Here is a 19,985-nt window from a genome sequence, read left to right as displayed (position 1 = left end):
TGCAAATATCCTCAACAAAAAACTAGCAAACTGAAGTCAGCAACATTTAAATGAGTTTCCAAAAAAGGAAACAAATAACAAGCACTGGAGAGAATATGCATAAAAAGGAACCTCCTACATTGTCAGAGGGAAGGTAAATTGTAACACCCACTATGTCAAACAGTATGAGGATTTCTCAAAACATTAAAAATAGGACTACAATATGATCCAGCTATTCTGCATTTGAGTATTTACCTGAAGAATATGAAAACATTAATTCAAATAGGTATATTCATACCTATGGTCACCGCAACATTATTTACAATAACCAAGATATGGAACAATCTAAGTGTTCAATGATGGAGGAATGGATAAAGAATATGTAGTATATACATACAATGGAACTCTTCTCGGCCATAAAAATGTGTGTGAAAGCTTGCCTTTTGAGAAAATATGGAAGGAAATTGAGGGTATTATGCTAAATGAAATAAATTAGAGAAGTACCATACCATTTTATTTGTATGTGGCATATTAAATAAATAAACCAAACAAAAACACAAAAACAGAGAACAGAATTGTGTTACCGTAGAGGAAGGGAGGTGAAGGAAGGGTGAGATAGGTACAAGGGTCAACTGTGTGTTGACAGATGAAAACAATTTTTGGTGGTGAGAACTCTGTAGAGTATATAGAAGTCAAAATATAATCTGTACACACGAAGCTTATATAAATTTGATTGTAACAACTTCTGCCAGGCTTTATGAAGGAGAGATTCTTGAAGGTCCTTATTCTGGTATTCTGGAAGTTCCTCTCCTAATTATTAAACTTCTGACTGAAATTTATCCTCATTGCAGTATTATTCAGAGAAAATTTTATATTTTAGGGTTTTTGTGTCAAACGAAGGACTAATATTAGGTTTTAAGTGGTGACGTAATCTCAGTATAACAAGTGGTGTGTGTTGAGTGTGTTTGCATGTGTATGTTAGTGAGAATATCCCTATAATCACACGATACTACTAAGTATATAAGAGAAAGTTGCCATATTCCTGGTCTATTATTTTAAACTTTGTTCATTTTAATTAAATAAATTTTTACTGATTCTCTATAATGTTTCAATAGGTAAGCTATGTCCCAAGGATACAGAGATACCCTTCCCTAAATAAACTTATAATATTCCTCAATTTTTTTTTCTTGCTATAAAGAGACAGGCCAGTAGACCTGGAGAAGATACTGGTTTCAGAAGAAACCAGATCTTGACCAGAATCTGCCAAACACCAACAGTGTTACTTTTATCAAATATTTACTCTGAGCCCAGGGCTGCTAAATGTTTTGAATACATTTTCTTAGACATTCTTCACAAAAACCTTATGAAGTAGGTAATCTGAATTTTCAAATGAGTAACTGAGGCTCTCAGAGATTAGACCTAGCTGGTGATTTGTCACACTGTCCCATGAAAACAAGTCTGACTTTAGAAGGTGCTTCTTACGTAGAACCAGATCCTGCCACTTGCCTGAGGAGAGCCCTCAGCAGTCTCTCCAAGTTTGCACTGAGCTGTAAGACTATGGGAAATTTTTACTTTCTTAACGCTTTTCTCTATGGTGACCAGTATTATTTTTAGAATTAGACAAAAAAAAAAAAAAAATACCACTTAAAGTAGCATGCTGTTATGCTTAGCCTCTTCAGGTGAAGATGAAAAACTGTATTAAGAACTATATTAAGAAGCATAACATATATCTCTTCAAAGATTACAAAGTAGAATGATATTATTTAACAGTTACACCTCAAAATTATCTTGGTAGAAATCTACTGAGGTTTCCAGATTATGAAAGCATCTGGAGCTCAGAACATCACAATCTTAGGGAATTGGTACATGAATCCCTTCGTTATGTTTTGGAATGTGAACCCTGGGCTTATGTTTATAGAAAATAAAATGGTTAACCATGCTTTTATTTTTTAATAACTAAATTATATGCTTGTCAAAGATCTTTCATACTAAGGTTTTAGGCACTGTAAAAACACATGAATAGTCAGCTTGTACCACAAAGAGAATATCAGGGGTTTTGTAGAGGCCCATTTATTCACAATACATAAATCAGCTTATATGGATAGAAGTTACATTTAACAGGATGCTGTCTGTTCTATTTCTGCTTCAGGCAGTGAAATCAGGAAAAAAAAAAATGCAACACTATGAATTTGTTAAATCACTAATCCCAATCACTTTCATTTTATAGAGGTATCTGGGAAGATACATGCTGCTTCACATAATAAGCTGTGGTCAAAGAAAAGAAAATGCAACCTCAAGCTTCCAGAGAACTGAACATTGTATTTACACTCAAAATCATGTTACTGTCATGGAGCAGTTACCTGGTATAGGTTAAGACAAAATATGTTTTATTAAGGTAGTTTTATCAATCTTTTACTATTAATCAGGAAGTTGATACACAACTCTTTTAGTTGCTCAGAGCTAAATGGACCAATAATAATACATGTCTGTGAATAGAGCAGGTCAAATATTACACATTTTACATTCTTCAGAAACAACAGAAATATTTTATTTTTAAATACTTTAAATTCAAATATGTTCAATGAATAAAAGATAATAATGGGTAACATTTCTTGAGCATATATGTTCCAGGGAACAGAACTAGTGTTTTTCATATGCCTTAATAATTAACCTACAAAGTAGGTATCATTATTATACCCATTTTGCAGATGAGAATACTGACACGACTAGCAAATGTGAAGCTAAGATTCTCACTTTAGCAGTTTAGAGCATGTCTACCTTGCCACAGGACTATGCTTAAGGTTTCTGCTTTTTGGCATTATACATTTCACTCTTTCAACAGTGCAAAGGCAGTGGCAATGCACACTCTCTAAATTATTCCACCCCCTCATCATTTTCAGCAACTCATGAATCCCTTTCATCAGTCTACCCAGTAAACGGAAAGGGTGCTTTACCTTACCAATGTATGATCGCCATCTAGTGGTAAAAACTTAATCATGATTAGTTATCCATGTCATTCCTATTAACAGTGTCTTTTTTTTTAATTTAATTTTATTTTATTTTTAAACTTTACAATATTGTATTGGTTTTGCCAAATATCGAAATGAATCCGCCACAGGTATACATGTGTCCCCCATCCTGAACCCTCCTCCCTCCTCCCTCCCCATACCATCCCTCTAGGTCGTCCCAGTGCACCAGCCCCAAGCATCCAGTATCGTGCATCGAACCTGGACTGGCGACTCGTTTCATATATGATATTATACGTATTTCATTGCCATTCTCCCAAATCATACAGTGTCTTGATAAATACGTTGTACTAAGGAACTTACAAACTTAGATTGAAACAAAGCCAATTTCTACTGTAAACAATAGATGGCAATCATTTATTTGTATATAATGTTATTTTGAAATGCTATAGCCTTCGTAGTAAGAGTTTTAAATTGCCTTCATTTTGTATAGTCTGTATAATATTTGTATAGTGTTTATAGTTAAAAGTTTTCTATATGCCTTTTATTTCTTGAGTTATAAATATGGTATAAAATGTCAGTGTTTATTTTTAATAAAATAAAACCATTACCATTTTTAAAAAATGTGGCTAACCATTACCGTGTGAAAGAGATAAAAGTGAATGTGTTGGTCACTCAATTATGTTCAACTCTTTGAGACCCCATGACTGTAGCCCATCAGACTACTCTGTCCATGGAATTCTCCAGGCAAGAATACTGGAGTGGGTGGCCATTCCCTTCTCCAGGGATCTTCCCAACCCAGGAATCGAGACTGGGTCTCCTGCATTGCAGGCAGATTCTTTAACATCTGAGCCATCAGGGAAGCCTTTATAATTATTGAGAATATATATACCAACTGCACAAGTAACAAGGCTTGCATAGATACTGAAGACTTGGACCAAGAGGCCTTGCTCCTGTTTTTATTGTAGGTATTTTAGGTACCTTGCCTGTTTGGTTTTATGTTCCCCACTTTGCCCTATTACCTGTGAATACCATTCCTCATCTGACTCATCTAATGCCACGGTATCCCCCTGCCAAGTCTTCTTAGTTCCCAGCTGTTCCATAATTCATTCACCTTATCAATTCCAATACGTGGGGATGAACAATATTTGTAGACATATGTGTCTTAAGTATAGATGCTAGATTTTTATCCAACATAAAGCAACTTTCAATGTCTAACTATTAGTAATACTTATGAAAGTATGTCCTCATAGCTGAATCACTTATATATTCCACCCTTTTCAAGTATGAATCTTACTTGGTCATTGTACACTGATTTTTTTTTTAATATACAATTTCCTTTTCTGCATTCTCTTTAAAAGTTTTGCATCAATAACTGAAATGGGGGTATAATTGTGGTGGGATCGCTACACTTAATCAATTTAGAACTGTTTATGCTGTATTTGTAAAATTAGTAACACAATTCAATTTTTTCTTGTCTTCAGAAAAATCAGTGAACCTAAAAATTAACTGATTTCTTTTGTCTTTTTAAATAAAGGTTTTAAAACTTAGTCATAAAACTGAAGAAGATGGGAATGAAAAGCAGAACTTCTAGAACTCAAATTTGTTCCTTTGTTATTAATCTAGTCTGGGTTTCTGTTACATCTTGATTCAGTATTGGTGATCAGATCAGATCAGATCAGATCAGTCATTCAGTCATGTCCAACTCTTTGTGACCCCATGAATCGCAGCATGCCAGGCCTCCCTGTCCATCACCAACTCCCGGAGTTCACTCAGACTCACGTCCAGTGAGTCAGTGATGCCATCCAGCCATCTCATCCTCTGTTGTCCCCTTCTCCTCCTGCCCCCAATCCCTCCCAGCATCAGGGTCTTTTCCAATGAATCAACTCTTCGCATGAGGTGGCCAAAGTACTGGAGTTTCAGCTTTAGCATCATTCCTTCCAAAGAAATCCCAGGGCTCATCTCCTTCAGAATGGACTAGTTGGATCTCCTTGCAGTCCAAGGGACTCTCAAGACTCTTCTCCAACACCACAGTTCAAAAGCATCAATTCTTTGGCGCTCAGCCTTCTTCACAGTCCAACTCTCACATCCATACATGACCACAGGAAAAACCACAGCCTTGACTAGACGCTTATTTTCATAGAAATCTATTATTTTATCAAAATTCCAAGCATATATATATTTTTTGTTTCTGCATATGTGGTTTTAACTCTTTCCAAATTGCTAAGGTTTATATTTATGTTTCCTACATGTATTTTTCCAGCAATTTTTGAGTTATCTACTTGCTTTATTATAGTGGCTTATTTTTTTTAGTTTTTTTTAAACCCTTTTTATTAATATAAATTTACTCTTTTTATTCTAACTCATTCATTTCTACTTTCCATTTATCCATTCTCTGCTTCTGTATATTTGTTGACCAGTTATTCCTTTTAATTTAAATAATTCACTTATTTTCTTCTTTTCATTTAAAGATAAAGCTTTTAAAGGGACAAGTTTTACTCTAAATGCATTTCTGGTTACATCTCATAAGTTTTACAGTATTGTATTTGGGATTGTTTTATCAGCTAGGTAATGATATCATAGTTCTTTGACCCAACATTCATTTATTTACTTTTTAACAATTCAGATTTTATTATATTTTAGTTATGGATTTGCTATTTTCTTTTATTATTCAATCTTGCTCACAAATTTTAGTTTGTACATTTGTTATTTTGAAGAATCTATTTATGTTCAATCTGTAGTTTAAGATTTATATATTTTTAAAAACTTAATGATTTCAAAAAATCTATAATCTCTCTTCATGTATAAAGTTTATGATGATGAAGTTCAATCAGTTCAGTTCAGTTCAGTCACTCAGTTGTGTCCGACTCTTTGTGACCCCATGAATTTCAGCACGCCAGGCCTCCCTGTCCATCACCAACTCCCGGAGTCTACTCAAACTCATGTCCATCGAGTCGGTGATGCCATCCAGCCATCTCATCCTCTGTCGTCCCCTTCTCCTCCTGCCCCCAATCTCTCCCAGCATCAGAGTCTTTTCCAATGAGTCAACTCTTTGCATGAGGTGGCCAAAGTACTGGAGTTTCAGCTTCAGCATCATTCCTTGCAAAGAAATCCCAGGGCTGATCTCCTTCAGAATGGACTGGTTGGATCTCCTTGCAGTCCAAGGGACTCTCAAGAGTCTTCTCAACACAACAGTTCAAAAGCATCAATTCTTCAGCGCTCAGCCTTCTTCACAGTCCAACTCTCACATCCATACATGACCACTGGAAAAACCATAGCCTTGACTAGACGAATCTTTGTTGGCAAAGTAATGTCTCTGCTTTTTAATATGCTATATAGGTTGGTCATAACTTTCCTTCCAAGGAGTAAGTGTCTTTTAATTTCATGGCTGCAGTCACCATCTGCAGTGATTTTGGAGCCCAGAAAAATAAAGTCCCTCACTGTTTCCCCATCTATTTGCCATGAAGTGATGGCACCGGATGCCATGATCTTCGTTTTCTGAATGTTGAGCTTTAAGCCAACTTTTTCACTCTCCACTTTCACTTTCATCAAGAGGCTTTTTAGTTCCTCTTCACTTTCTTCCATAAGGGTGGTGTCATCTGCGTATCTGAGGTTATTGATATTTCTCCCGGCAATCTTGATTCCAGCTTGTGCTTCTTCTAGTCCAGCGTTTCTCATGATGTACTCCGCATACAAGTTAAATAAATGAGGTGACAATATACAGCCTTGACGTACTCCTTTTCCTATTTGGAACCAGTCTGTTGTTCCATGTCCAGTTCTAACTGTTGCTTCCTGACCTGCATACAAATTTCTCAAGAGGCAGATCAGGTGGTCTGGTATTCCCATCTCTTTCAGAATTTCCCATAGTTTATTGTGAGCCACACAGTCAAAGGCTTTGGCATACTCAATAAAGCAGAAATAGATGCTTTTCTGGAACTCTCTTGTTTTTTCCATGATCCAGAGGTTGTTGGCAATTTGATCTCTGGTTCCTCTGCCTTTTCTAAAACCAGCTTGAATATCAGGAAGTTCACAGTTGACGTATTGCTGAAGCCTGGCTTGGAGAATTTTGAGCATTACTTTACTAGCGTGTGAGATGAGTGCAATTGTGTGGTAGTTTGAGCATTCTTTGGCATTGCCTTTCTTTGGGATTAGAATGAAAACTGACTTTTTCCAGTCCTGTGGCCACTGCTCAGTTTTCCAAATTTGCTGGCATATTGAGTGCAGCACTTTCATAGCATCATCTTTCAGGATTTGAAATAGCTCAACTGGAATTCCATCACCTCCACTAGCTTTCAATATATACTACTAAAGTTCAATATATACTACTAAATACACTTGCTGTTAATTTCTCTAATTCCACTGAAAGTTTGTTTACTTGACAGATTAACAACTAATTTGCTTTGAAGTATTTGACTCTGATGACTATAATTTTGTCAAAATCTAGTATTTCTAAGAGCTTTATTTTATATATTTCAATATCATACTATCTGATCCTCAAGTGATAATTAGTTACCCTCCCAGTTTATTTTTCTGTGACTCATCTTTCGCCTGATATTATCATGACCGTTGTATTTACTGTTTATGTATTGAAGATGTCCATTATGACAAGGAAAATAGGATGACTAAGACTGGTTCGAGTCACTCGGTGAGTATCACACTCTCATATTAAGTAAGTTTGATCCGTAAAAGAAATCTGACAGACGTTACTGTGACAGGAGAGACAGTGGCGTCAATGTCATAGTAATCAGGAATACATCTAACTGTAAGTTGTAGAAAATACTCAACTGGGGACAACCACAATCAAAAATTACAAAGAAAATGTCCAGGTTTATTTTTCTGTGTGAAGAGCAGAGGAATTAGGCAGGCAACAGTGTATAATGTGTCTACTCTGGACCTCTTCCAAGGGAGTAACATCAAACTGATCACAAAAATGGGCTCTGAGGAAGACTATGACTGCATGTATTCATCAAAGATCCAACTACAGATTAGTATCACATTTGAATCAAATTTATTTTATATTTGATTCTTTGATTATAGATAAGTATATAAAGAGGAAAAGTATTATCTTTAACAAATTATTTTTTTACTGACTAAATTATCTAAGCAAAAATAAAAATCAAGTATCACAAATTTCAGAAAGCAGGAACTTCAGCTTTTAGACATAAATATTATATTCACATATATGCATATATTTATATATAATGTATGGTTTTCAGTGTTGATTTACATACATTAAGCATTGTAAAATGTCTAAGGCCTGAAATATAAACTTGAGAAATGGTCCCTACCCCAAATAAAAAAAGAGCTTTTTTATTGTTTCTAATAAACATTCATTATTTTTGTCAATTCTGCAAATAGAACACTCGTTATTCATTATCTCTCACTTAAAACACATGTGGCTAAATGTATTTTCTCCCATTATTTTTGTCCCACATGCACTAGAAAAAAAGCTGCATTTTACTAAAATTCTACCAAAGAAAGTACTAACTGTAAACTCATACTATGAGTGAATAATGATATATTTCACCTCATTTTAACTTCAGTAATTGATTGGAAAAGTAGGAATATCTATTAAAAGGACCATGTGCTAGTCAAACACTAATAAGAAAATGTCAGAGTCACAGGTTGTCATGGTGACGGGATATTACGGAAATCTGATTAGTATGCCCAGCAGCTGTGTAAGTGATACACTACACTTCTAATTGTGCTGTCTCTGCTTGCAAGATGGGCTTTATGTTCCTGAGAGGTAAGAGATGGTGCAGATCTGTTTATCCAGATATCAGGTATGGAATGCATTATACGTTTAAAAAATTAAATCCAAACATGTAGAACTAAAGCTGTATTTTAAGAACACTTTCAAATTTTTTTTTGAAAAATTAGTTTACTCTTCTCTTTAAGACACAAATTTTTGAATAATTTAGTTTACTCTTAATCTAATTTCACTGACTTTCATACTAAGGATAAGACAAAGATGCTTTTTTAAAAAAAGTTCTGTGCAAACAAAAAATAAAGTTCTCCAAAGAACAAATTTTCCCAATGGTACCATTCAGAAGTTTCACTAAGAACTACCTGTCTCCAAGAATAATTAGACCAGAAACTGTTAGAAAGAGCCAGATGCAGGAGTGTTTAAAAATGTTAAGCATTATGATGATAAGAGAAGACCACTGGGATTAGGGATAAGAGTTGACCACAAGCAACAGTAGGCAGTCCTTCTTGCCACCAGAAAAATGTGTATGTGTGTTTCGTTCCTTCTGTGCCCTGGTTCTTTTGGTACAAAAATTAAGTGAATCTTGAAAATTATAGGGCTCCATGCCTTCAGTTCTGCTTGTTCCCTTTTACATCTTAAGTATCATTGAATTTTTAAAGGAGTTGATCACTGCCTCCTGATCCTTTTTGGTAGATATCTTAATTCTAAACAGAAAACATACAAGATTAACAGACGCAAAGTAAACACTGCTATGCATTATTGAAATTCATGTGCCTTGTCAGAGTTTATGAGGACAAAGAGCGTTTCTGAAGCTTGTCCTGGGAAGCTCATTACTCTTCTTAAATGCATCAGCATGTGGATTAAGTTTTACATGTACTAAATATCAAAAGCAATCAATCTAAAGTCGATATAAGGAAAGCCAAAGGAGCATTTATCTACATGTTTCAAAATTCAGTGGTAGAGGTGGGGTTGCAGAGAGGAAAGTGGCAGAATAAACTTCCAAGTTTCATTTATATAAGACGAGTTAAGTCCTAGAGATCTACCATATACCATAGAGTGCACAACTAACAATTCTTAAGGAATACTGAAAAATTTGCTAAAGAGGGCAGATCTCAGGTTGTGTGTGTATGTTCAGTAGCTCAGTTGTGTCCAACTCTTTGTGACTCTATGGACTGTGGGCAACCGAGTTGCTACTTCTTCCCCAGGGGATCTCCCCAACCTAGGGATCAAATCTGAGTCTCCAGAGTCTCCTGCATTGCAGGCAGATTCTTTACCACTGAGCCAATAGCAGTTACAAATCTTAAGTGTTTTGAGGATAATAATGATGATGATGATGATAAGATAAAGTGGATGGGAGGAAACTTTTGGAGATGATAGGTATGTTTATGGTATAGACAGCAGTGACGATTTCAAGGAGGTATACTTATCTCCAAACTTATCAGTTGTATACATTAAATATATAGCTTTATTTATACTTCAATAAGTGGTTTAAGAAAAAAAAAAAAAAAAAGACAGCAGAATGAAGACACAGAGTAAACAAGTGCATTCCTGGAGAGATGAGAGTAGCTCTGAGAGCTGTGTGCACTGACCTGGGATGGAAGCAGCAGTTTGAAAGCCAGTCAGTGTGGCCCAAGCCTGTGAGAAGCACGTTGCCTTTGGGGAGCCCCACCATCTTCCAGACACGGTCCTCCCCACAGGAGACAAGGAGGTCTTTGTGAGGGTGCATGATGATGCTACACAGGGAAAGAGAAGAAAAGGTTTTTAGGGGAAGGGAACAGTGAATGGCTTCATGTGGAGAATAAATGAAGTGGCAGTAGTTATCCACTTCGGCCAGGCAGGATAGCTACAGAATGCTGGGTCAGAAGTCAGAAGAGCCAGGTTCAACCTCCTGGCTAGAGCCCTAACTTATACCTTCCTGAATGTCATCAACCTAATTAATTTCACAGGATCTCACATTCCTCATCTGAAAAATGGGATGGTTGATTTAGGTGAATGCTCATATCTAATTCTGGCTTGAAATAATAGTTCTGGTTTTTCATTCAGGGAGGAGAAGTTATGCCAATGAAAATTTGGTGTTCAGACATTTGAACCAGTAGCCACGCTTATTACAATATATAAAATCAAACTTCTTTTCAGACTGTAGTATATCTTAACTCAGATACTATCCAGGAATAGATCATAAATCATAACCACATTATCCTAGTTCTGTAATAAATTCTATAAAAGAAACATTAACTCCATGAGCTCCTATCTATGAAAAGCAAAGGAGCTCAAATTCCACACTGATATGCCACTTAAATTGGCTTCAGTCAAGGCACAGTACACAAATCACAGTAATGAATTCAGGATGCAAGAGGCAATTCCCACTCTATAAAGGCATAGAGGGAACCAAGAAAGAAGTATGTAAAATTAATGATTAACACATTAAGCAGTATTACTTGAACCAGACTATGATTGTTGTGGCTATTTAAATATTGACACTAAACCATTTGAAACTCAAGAGACTAAAAGGTTAATGTCTCATATTTTATCTATGGCAATACTTTAATCTTATTTATATAGTTTCATCTGTGCCTTCCAATGTAAAGGGAACAAATGCATCCTGTGTTAAGCACGTATTAAAATACCAGCCTAAATATTAGCAGCAAGTGGTTCAATTTCAACACAGCTGTCTCACATCAAAGACATAATGAATTTACTTGCATGTATAATGAAGTGAAATGAATAGGGACTTAAAAATAAAAACTACATATTCATTTCTCCCATAGCCCATTGTATGAATGACATTGTTCCTTTCCTCTGCAATATAGACTTTAGGAAATCAATTTCCCAAAGAAACCATGGTCTCAGTCCATACCTACATGAGTAACTCCAGGGCTTACACGAAAGCACACCTTTTCTCATTTTGGATTCCTTCCAAGAATATCCTTAAATCCCAAAATTCTGAGCTGAAAAATCATGTCCTTCCATTAGGCCTATCCAGTTTTGGAAATATGTTGGGGTCAGTCAGTGCTGGAACTATTTAACTCACAGACACATAACTAGTGTGAGCAGAGCTTTCTTTTGAGTGAAAAAAATTCCCTTTTCTCCAGCACTTTGCTGCTCAAAATAAACAAGGTAGAAGGGAAATTATTCATTTTGTAATCCATCATAATGTTCGTTTGTGACTTTCAGAAGGCCAATTCAGAGAAGGAATTTATCACAGCTCAAACTGGGGGGAGGTTACATTTATAGAACTTAATTAGAAGAAAAATATGATGAGAGGTTAAAAAAAAAATTTCAGGTTGAAATGAATCCTACATTAAAGCACACATAAGAAAGCAAACCAAATACTTGAAGCTCCTGAGTGTGATGTATGTTGGTCACAGACACATGCGCACTTGACAAGATGATAAATTACCCTCTTTAAGTGAAGATAACCAAAATCACTGACGTCTTTACAAACTTTGAAAGATGTTTCCAAAATGACTTTTGTGAGGGGAGCTGTTTGTAGAAGTTAAGGAAACAATATAAACACAAACCTGTTGGTGGTTAATCAGTTTGGAAGTGTTTCTCCAGGCTCTATTGAACCCTTCTTCTTTGCAATTCCCTCCACACCACCTGAAATGAATGTGAACTGAACCTACTAATCATGCTCTAAGGCTTCTTTGTCTTGTATCTCTTTTCTAGCACTGTCTCTTTTTAAAATATCTCTTATCTACATATGACTTTTTTTCCCTAACCATTCTGGATTGGTTTCAGTCAAACATCGATATTCTATTCTTTAAAAAGTATAAGGTACTTTGTCCATTAAATGATCTTTACGTGATTAGACATAGTTCCAACATGTATAGAAGGAAATATACTATTGCCTTCATACGTTTGTGAGTTGACGAAGTAAATGCACTTCCTTCATTCTAAGTGAAGGACTTAGACACATAATGAAAACTCAGTGAATATCATCCTAGTGCAGAGACAGAGACTTTGAAACCAGCCTGCCTAGATTTTAATATTGGCCTAGAACTTATTGACTAGCAAATGACATTCAATCTCCACAGCCTCAGTTTCCTTATCTGTGGAAAGGGGGAATATTAAAAGGGTGACCATAAGGGTCTTGTGTTGTAAGGACAAGCTGATACATGGAAAGTGGTTGGAAGAGCATCTCAACATGGCCAGCTTTCTGTAAATATTAGCTATTATTATTACTGTACATTATTGCACTTCACTGTAGCCTGGCCCTTCATGTCGTTAACTTCTATAATCCACACATGTCTCTTATAAAGATCATAAGTAGTAAATTTAGTCTTTAAAACTGTAAAAATTTAGAGAAAAATGATGTTTCCATGTGGTTTTGAGAGACACCAGACTTTACTATATTTTTTCTAACATTAAATCCTCTGCCAAAAGTGCAGGCTTCACACAGAATACTTTCACACACAAACATAAGGAAATTTGCAGTGGTTTCTTTCATAATATAGATTTTAGGAGTGCACTGAGGGGTATAGAGGAGAATATGTACACAGTGACCCCTTCTCCCTGCCTTCGTATATACAACCGGCATCAAGTAGTTGCTGGTCACTGGAGATGGCCTCTGCTAGGCCCTGGACATGCCGAGATGAAGACGGCATAGGTCCTGTCCAAGTTTTGTCCACAAATAGGTGTCTCGCTTGTAACATACCATAAAATGACTTTCCTTTTCAAGATGTCTTCCCAAAGTTCTAATTAATAAGAATAATGAGTTCCCACTTAATATCTTCCTTGTACCTGCGCTACGTGCCACAAAGTCATTTTACTTTAAACTTTGAATATAACCTTTCTGCTTCCCTTTAACTTACTATTAATTATAATTGCAAGATTCGAAGACAAAGGCCCTGTCACCTCATTCCCAAGTTAATAAGCTTGTGGCTGGGTGAAAATAGTATGGGAAAACATCTTACGGATTCAAAAAAAAGAAACCGTGGGTGAATGCTAGTCCTGCTTCTTAAATCAAGTCATGTCCTGATGACGTATCCATAAAATGTTTTGTTAAACAATATATCAGGCATGTTACATAAAATATCATGTTCTATCAGAGATTTTTTTCTCTTTTATAATAGGACACATCTCTCACAATAGACCACATGATATATACATTTCAAAAGCTCTCCTCTCTAATTGAAATTGTTCTTTCCGGTAGTGGCATTCCATAAGGATATATTTTGGAGGGACTGTGTGTAGGTGTATGGTGAATACTATTAATTATCAGCAGAGTCGCTGACACAAACACCACTGTTAAGAATTTTCAAAGTCTAATCCAAAAAAAAGATTGTCACAAGAAGGACTAATTAGATACCCCTGTCTTCACTCAAAGTCTAATCCAAAAAAAAGATTGTCACAAGAAGGACTAATTAGATACCCCTGTCTTCACTTTCGGTTATTCAGCATTATAAATATTTCCTTCACTTCAGTTCACAGGCTCTAATTATTTCCAACACAGAAGATGCACACTGGGCTGAAAATGAATCAATATCAAAATGTGTGCCCCGTGAACATGGGTGACTACTGATCTACTCATACTTAATGACGGCACATGCTCACACATCACATATGCTTTTATCCAGCTTACCAGGACAAACATACAAAAGATTCGTCTGACTGTTGCTTAGTTAATACTTGCATCTTATATTCGGATATGCATCAGGATTTACACAGCATTCTAACATGCAACTTTTACTCTTTATTTCAATAAATATGAATTAAAAGCCTATGATACAGTATGCAAAACAGATAGAGGCACCACTCTCAGGGAGCCTACATATGAATGTGGGGAAAGAGCAACAATTACATGTCTGAACAGAATATCTGAGCTATATGAAAAAGCAAAAGTGAAATGACAATGATTTGTAGGAGAATGTTATTTTCCATGGGTTGGTTACTAGAGTCCTCACTGAAGACATGACATTCCAGGCAAAATCAGAGGGAAAAGTCATCTTTAGGACAATTTAGGGGCAGACGGTTTCAGGCATAGATGACTGCATATGCAAAAGGGTGCTCAAGGGACAGAATGAAGGCCAGAATGACCACAGAGAATGAAGGACTGTGTTGATGATGAATGAAGTGCATGTGAAAAGTATGGACCAGATCAGACGGGTCCTCATAAGCTGAGAAAAGAAGACTGGAATTTACCCTAACATCACTGAATAGTTTTAAGTAGGAGACTGATATATGAGTGATGATTATTTAAAAGATCTCTCCAGCACCTGTCTGGAAAATGAGAAAGTGAAGAGCATGGGAAAAAAAAAAATAGACATTAGCTCGGAATGAACAGTAGTAACTTAAGAACAAAAGCTTTAGAGCCATTTAACACATAGCTTCTCATTATTATGATAGATGTCACTTTAGTATATTAATATTTTCTTTTTTTTTTTTTTTTAACTGTTGCTTCTTGATGTGCATACAGGTTCCTCAGGAGACAGGTAAGGTGGTCTGATAGTCACATCTCTTTAAGAATTTTCAACAGTTTTTTGTGATCTACACAATCAAAGGCTTTAGCACGGTCTCAATTAAGCAGAAGTAAATGTCTTTCTGGAACTCTCTTGCTTTTTCAATGATCCAATGGTTGCTGACAATTTGATTTCTGGTTCCCATTTCTATTCTAAATCCAGCTGTACATCTTCAGGTCCATTGTTCACATACTGTTGAAACCTAGATTGAAGGATTTTGAACATTACACAACTAGCATGAGAAATGAGCACAACTGTGCAATAGTAGGAACATTCTTTGCCATTGCCCTTCTTTGGGATTGGAATGAAAACTGATCATTTCCAGGCCTGTGGCCACTGCTCAAATTTCCAAACTTGCTGGTATATTGAGTCCAGCAATTTAACAGCATTATCTTTTAGGATTTGAAATAGCTCAGCTGGAACTTCATCACCTCCACTAGCTTTGTTCCTGGTAATGCTTCCTAAGGCTCTCTTGACTTCACATTCCAGGATGTTTGACTCTAGGTGAGTGACTACACCCTCATGGTTGTATATTAATATTTTATTATTATTAATATAATAATAAATATTATATTTATTTTTATAATAATAAATATAATATATTTATATTATATAAATATATAATAATATATATTTATAATTATATTTATATTATATATTTATATTATATATAATAATATATATAAATAAATAATAAATATAATATATTAATATTATATTAAGTATATTAATATTTTCACCATTATCTTCAGGTAGAGTCAACTCAATTCTTCTTACCAATAAAAAATATTAAACAAAGAGGAGTATTTTAAAAACAGTCAAAATGAATTAAAAGCCGTAAAGCCAAATATGTGCACAAAACAATGAAAAATCTGTCAAAATAAGATGTAGGTCTCACTCTTTTTTAGAAGTCAGCTAAGAAAATGTGAAAATATGAAATATCAATACTTCCCTGGCACTTTAAAAATGTAATAGTATAGATTTCATTCAAAGCTATATGGGATTTGTATTGTCAGGATGTGGAAAGTATCTTCCCTTCATTTTCACTAAATAGGTAAGGCATTTTCACAGTTTCTGGCATTATTAATAGGGAGGCTTCCCATGTGGCATTAGTGTTAAAGAACCCACCTGCCAAATCAGGTTAGACGTAAGACATGCTGGTTCGATTCCTGGGTCAGGAAGATCCCCTGGAGAAGGGAATGGCAATCCATCCAGTATTTTGGCCTGGAGAATCCCATGGACAGATGATCCTGACCAGCTACAGTTCACAGGGTCGCACAAGAGTCAGACATGACTGAAGCAACTTAGCACAACATGGCCCATGACATTATTAATAATTATCCAGAGGGTAGTCATTAAAGGCTAACACTTCCTTTTAATTTTCCCTGTCCAGTGTTCTTCCAGCCTTGTACACATAGTAAATTTGGAGCCTGGTGGGGTACCAAATAGTCTTCCTCTTGGCTTGTTACCTGGCTGGTAGTTTTAATCCTAATTATGGGCAAGGAAAGAGGCAGGCAAGACTGTATGTGTGTTTTGGTTTATCTCCAGGGTAACACTACGATTGTTACCTATTCTATATAAATGCTCCATTGAAATTCATAGATTTATATTTTTGTAAGAAAAATTCACCCAAAACGTTCACAAGGGTAAAGATTATCTACCGACATTCAAACACTTTTCACCATTTATGAAAAGTCAACATACATGCAGATATGCATCTTCATAATCTTGCAAAATAAACTCTCACGTCATCTACAGAGCCGAGTATCCTTGTTTCACAGGTGAGGGCACTTCCACTTTGGTGAGTGCATTAGCCAGGCCATTTCCCAATTACCTCCCAAATGAAAATTCTTAAGATCAGACCATGGTCTTCAAGAAAAGTCATTTGAATTTATTATGTTTTTGTTTTCTCATGTTAAAAAATGTGATATCATTTATCCTGTTTTCTAAATAAAAAGTATCCCTGTTTTATTTATTAAACAAAACAAACTTAAGAAAATATATTCTTAAGCTAAACAATATATAATTTCCATAACCTCCAGAAGTTCTAGTTACAAAAATTGTTACAATATGTAAAAGAAAGACCATTCTAAAATACATAGCATCAACAAAATGAAATTTATAAAGTTCAAAGACAGAGGGAGGCAGGCCCCACTATTTTAGTAAATGGAATAAAGAAGATCAATGAAACAGGTTAACTACTTTCAGATTTATGAAAACAGCTCCTGGAACTTCCCTGCTACCTTAGCTGCTAAACATTTTATGCTACATAGTTTTATACACACTGTTTCATATTATGAAATTGCTGTAGCTCTTTAGAGTTTAACAAGTTTGAAAAGTCACATTATGCATTTATATTCTTAAGAAACTCATTTCAATAATAAAGTTTATTTGGTTACTTCATGTTTCAGCAGTCTACAATAATTCTGTATAGTTATGAATATTAAAAATTTTCCATTTCACATTTCCTTAGTATATTAGTGACATAGAGTAGGTACTTTCTAAGTTGAAATCAAACATCTTCATGGCAAGAGCTCTATCATGAAAATCTCTTTTCAAGGAGGATATTTAGAAAACAAAACCTACATATAATTGAGGAATAACTAGAAGTATTACTACTTAAGACATGGAATTGAGGTGCATTTATACATCAAAGTAAGGCAATGGCACCCCACTCCAGTACTCTTGCCTGGAAAATCCCATGGATGGAGGAGCCTGGTGGGCTGCAGTCCATGGGGTCGCTAAAAGTCAGACACGACTGAGCGACTTCACTTTCACTTTTCACTTTCAAGCACTGGAGAAGGAAATGGCAACCCACTCCAGTGTTCTTGCCTGGAGAATCCCGGGGACGGGGGAGCCTGGTGGGCTGCCATCTATGGGGTCGCACAGAGTTGGACACGACTGAAGTGACTTAGCATAGCATAGCATAGTACAAAATTCTGTTCTTAGCCTAATTTATTAGAAACCACCAAGTCAATCTGATGACTGTCATGATATTTAATTACTGACAATTTCTTTTTGTAGCTGTTTGATAATTGTTAGAAAATCAAAATGAATTATGTGCGGTTCCTTTATTATTTGAGAGTACTGACTAAAATTCAGCATTCTTTTACAAAGAAGTTTAGGAAAAGTGAAAGTGAAAGGCACTCAGTCACATCAGACTCTTTGTGGCCCCATTGGCTGTAGCCTGCCAGGCTCCTCTGTCCATTGAATTCTCCAGGCCAGATCCCCTCCCTTCTCTGAGGGAGCTTCCCAACCAAGGAATCAAACCCAGGTCTCCCTCATTGCAGGCAGATTCTTTACCATCTGAGCCACCAGGGAAACCCAAGTTTTGGAATTTAAGACATATATTGAAATTAGCATGTTACAAAAATTGTTATGAATCTCAATTTCTATATTGAAATCTGTACTAAGACTGAAAGAACTTGCATCATAATGCCTCATGGGTGTCAAAGGCCATGTGGCAGAACTGATGGGGACAAGAAAAGGGACGAACTGGCATTCACTGTAGAGCTGGCGTAACTAGAGGAAAATGAAGAACACCAGTGAGTGAGCCCCCAGTTGGTTTCCAGGGGACTGGGGAGAAGATATGGAGTCAGATGAAGGGGGCAGTAGTAAGAACTGAGTTGATAAAAACATTAAAGTTACATAAAAACACAAACGAGTTAAATTCAAGATTGGTGATCCGATGTACATGGCCAGAATTGAATAAAATGAACTGTTCAAGTTTAAGGGATGGCATTAGATGACTAATTGGGCCAAAGTGAGATCTGCTAAAAACCCTAAGATGGTGAGACATAAATCCTAGAGGGAACAAGGTAGACAGAAATGGATCCAAATAATGGAAGATTAAGAAAACACGAAAAAGATGTGAAACACATCCTGATAACTGGCCATGCAGTAAGATATTGCTTTGTCTTTTATCCCCATACATTTGTCTCTGCATCATAGATGCTACTGCAGTCTTCCTTTTTCTGCTCTATGAGAAGGAAACAAAAGTAAAGAGGTGTGTAGCAACTCCCTAAAGACCCTGATTTGGGGAAAGATTGAAGGCAGGAGGAAAAGGGGACGACAGAGGATGAGATGGCTGGATGGCATCACCAACCTGATGGACATGAGTTTGAGCATGCTCTGGGAAATAGTGAAGGGCAGGCAAGCCTGGCTGTGCTGCAGTCCATGGCGTTGCAAAGAGTCGGACACAACTGAGCAACTGAACAACAACAAATCCTCTTTCCAACTACCGATTTTGGGTAAGAAAAGGGGACAGAGAGAGCAATCTAAGCATTGATCTGCTACAATTTCAGGTAAGCCTTGGATCTTGCATGCAATATCCCTGGTGGCTCAGATGGTAAAGCATCTGCCTGCGGTGCAGGAGACCCAGGTTCAATACCTGGGTCGGGAAGATCCCCTGGAGAAGGAAATGGCAACCCACTCCAGTACTCTTGCCTGGAAAATTCCATGGACAGAGGGGCCTGGTAGGCTACACAGTCCATGGGGTCCCAAAGAGTCAGACACAACTGAGCAACTTCACTTTGGATCTTCTATTTACGACCAGCCCAATATTACAATCAATTAGTCTGAACAGGAGCAACTGCACAGATATTCAATTCCTTGATTTATTATCTACCCTGAGTTCTACCAAATTCAGTGCAAGAAAGGAAAGGTATGCACCCTTCCCAATTCTCTCAAGCACACAGTTTAATCAACCCTCTGTTAATAAATAACTCAGATCACTTTCCCTGTTGCAGCACTCAACGTCTGCAGCACAGGGCTCTCTGGAAAATACTCAGTGTTTCTCCTATAACATAAAGTCCTGCCTCCAGATATTTTTGTATTATGTGCTTGTATCTGTGTGTGTATATGTATAAGTTA

At 36.3% G+C, this 19,985-nt stretch overlaps 1 protein-coding gene across 1 annotated transcript in view; it reads right to left on the bottom strand.

The window, feature by feature from the left end:
- The window catches only part of SPAG16 (sperm associated antigen 16), a 1,067,206-nt gene that overhangs the window by 559,072 nt on the left and 488,149 nt on the right, over positions 1 to 19,985 (bottom strand). Inside the window, exon 11 of the mRNA XM_027566726.1 lies at positions 10,242 to 10,385. Coding sequence (XP_027422527.1) covers positions 10,242 to 10,385 — 144 coding nt within the window. The remainder of the gene's footprint in view (positions 1 to 10,241; positions 10,386 to 19,985) is intronic.

This window comes from Bos indicus x Bos taurus, chromosome 2 (genome assembly GCF_003369695.1).
Source record: "Bos indicus x Bos taurus breed Angus x Brahman F1 hybrid chromosome 2, Bos_hybrid_MaternalHap_v2.0, whole genome shotgun sequence".
NCBI classification, from domain to species: Eukaryota; Metazoa; Chordata; class Mammalia; order Artiodactyla; family Bovidae; genus Bos; species Bos indicus x Bos taurus.
The sequence above is the reverse complement of the archived record's forward strand: the minus strand, read 5'-3'. Positions and strand labels throughout refer to the sequence as shown.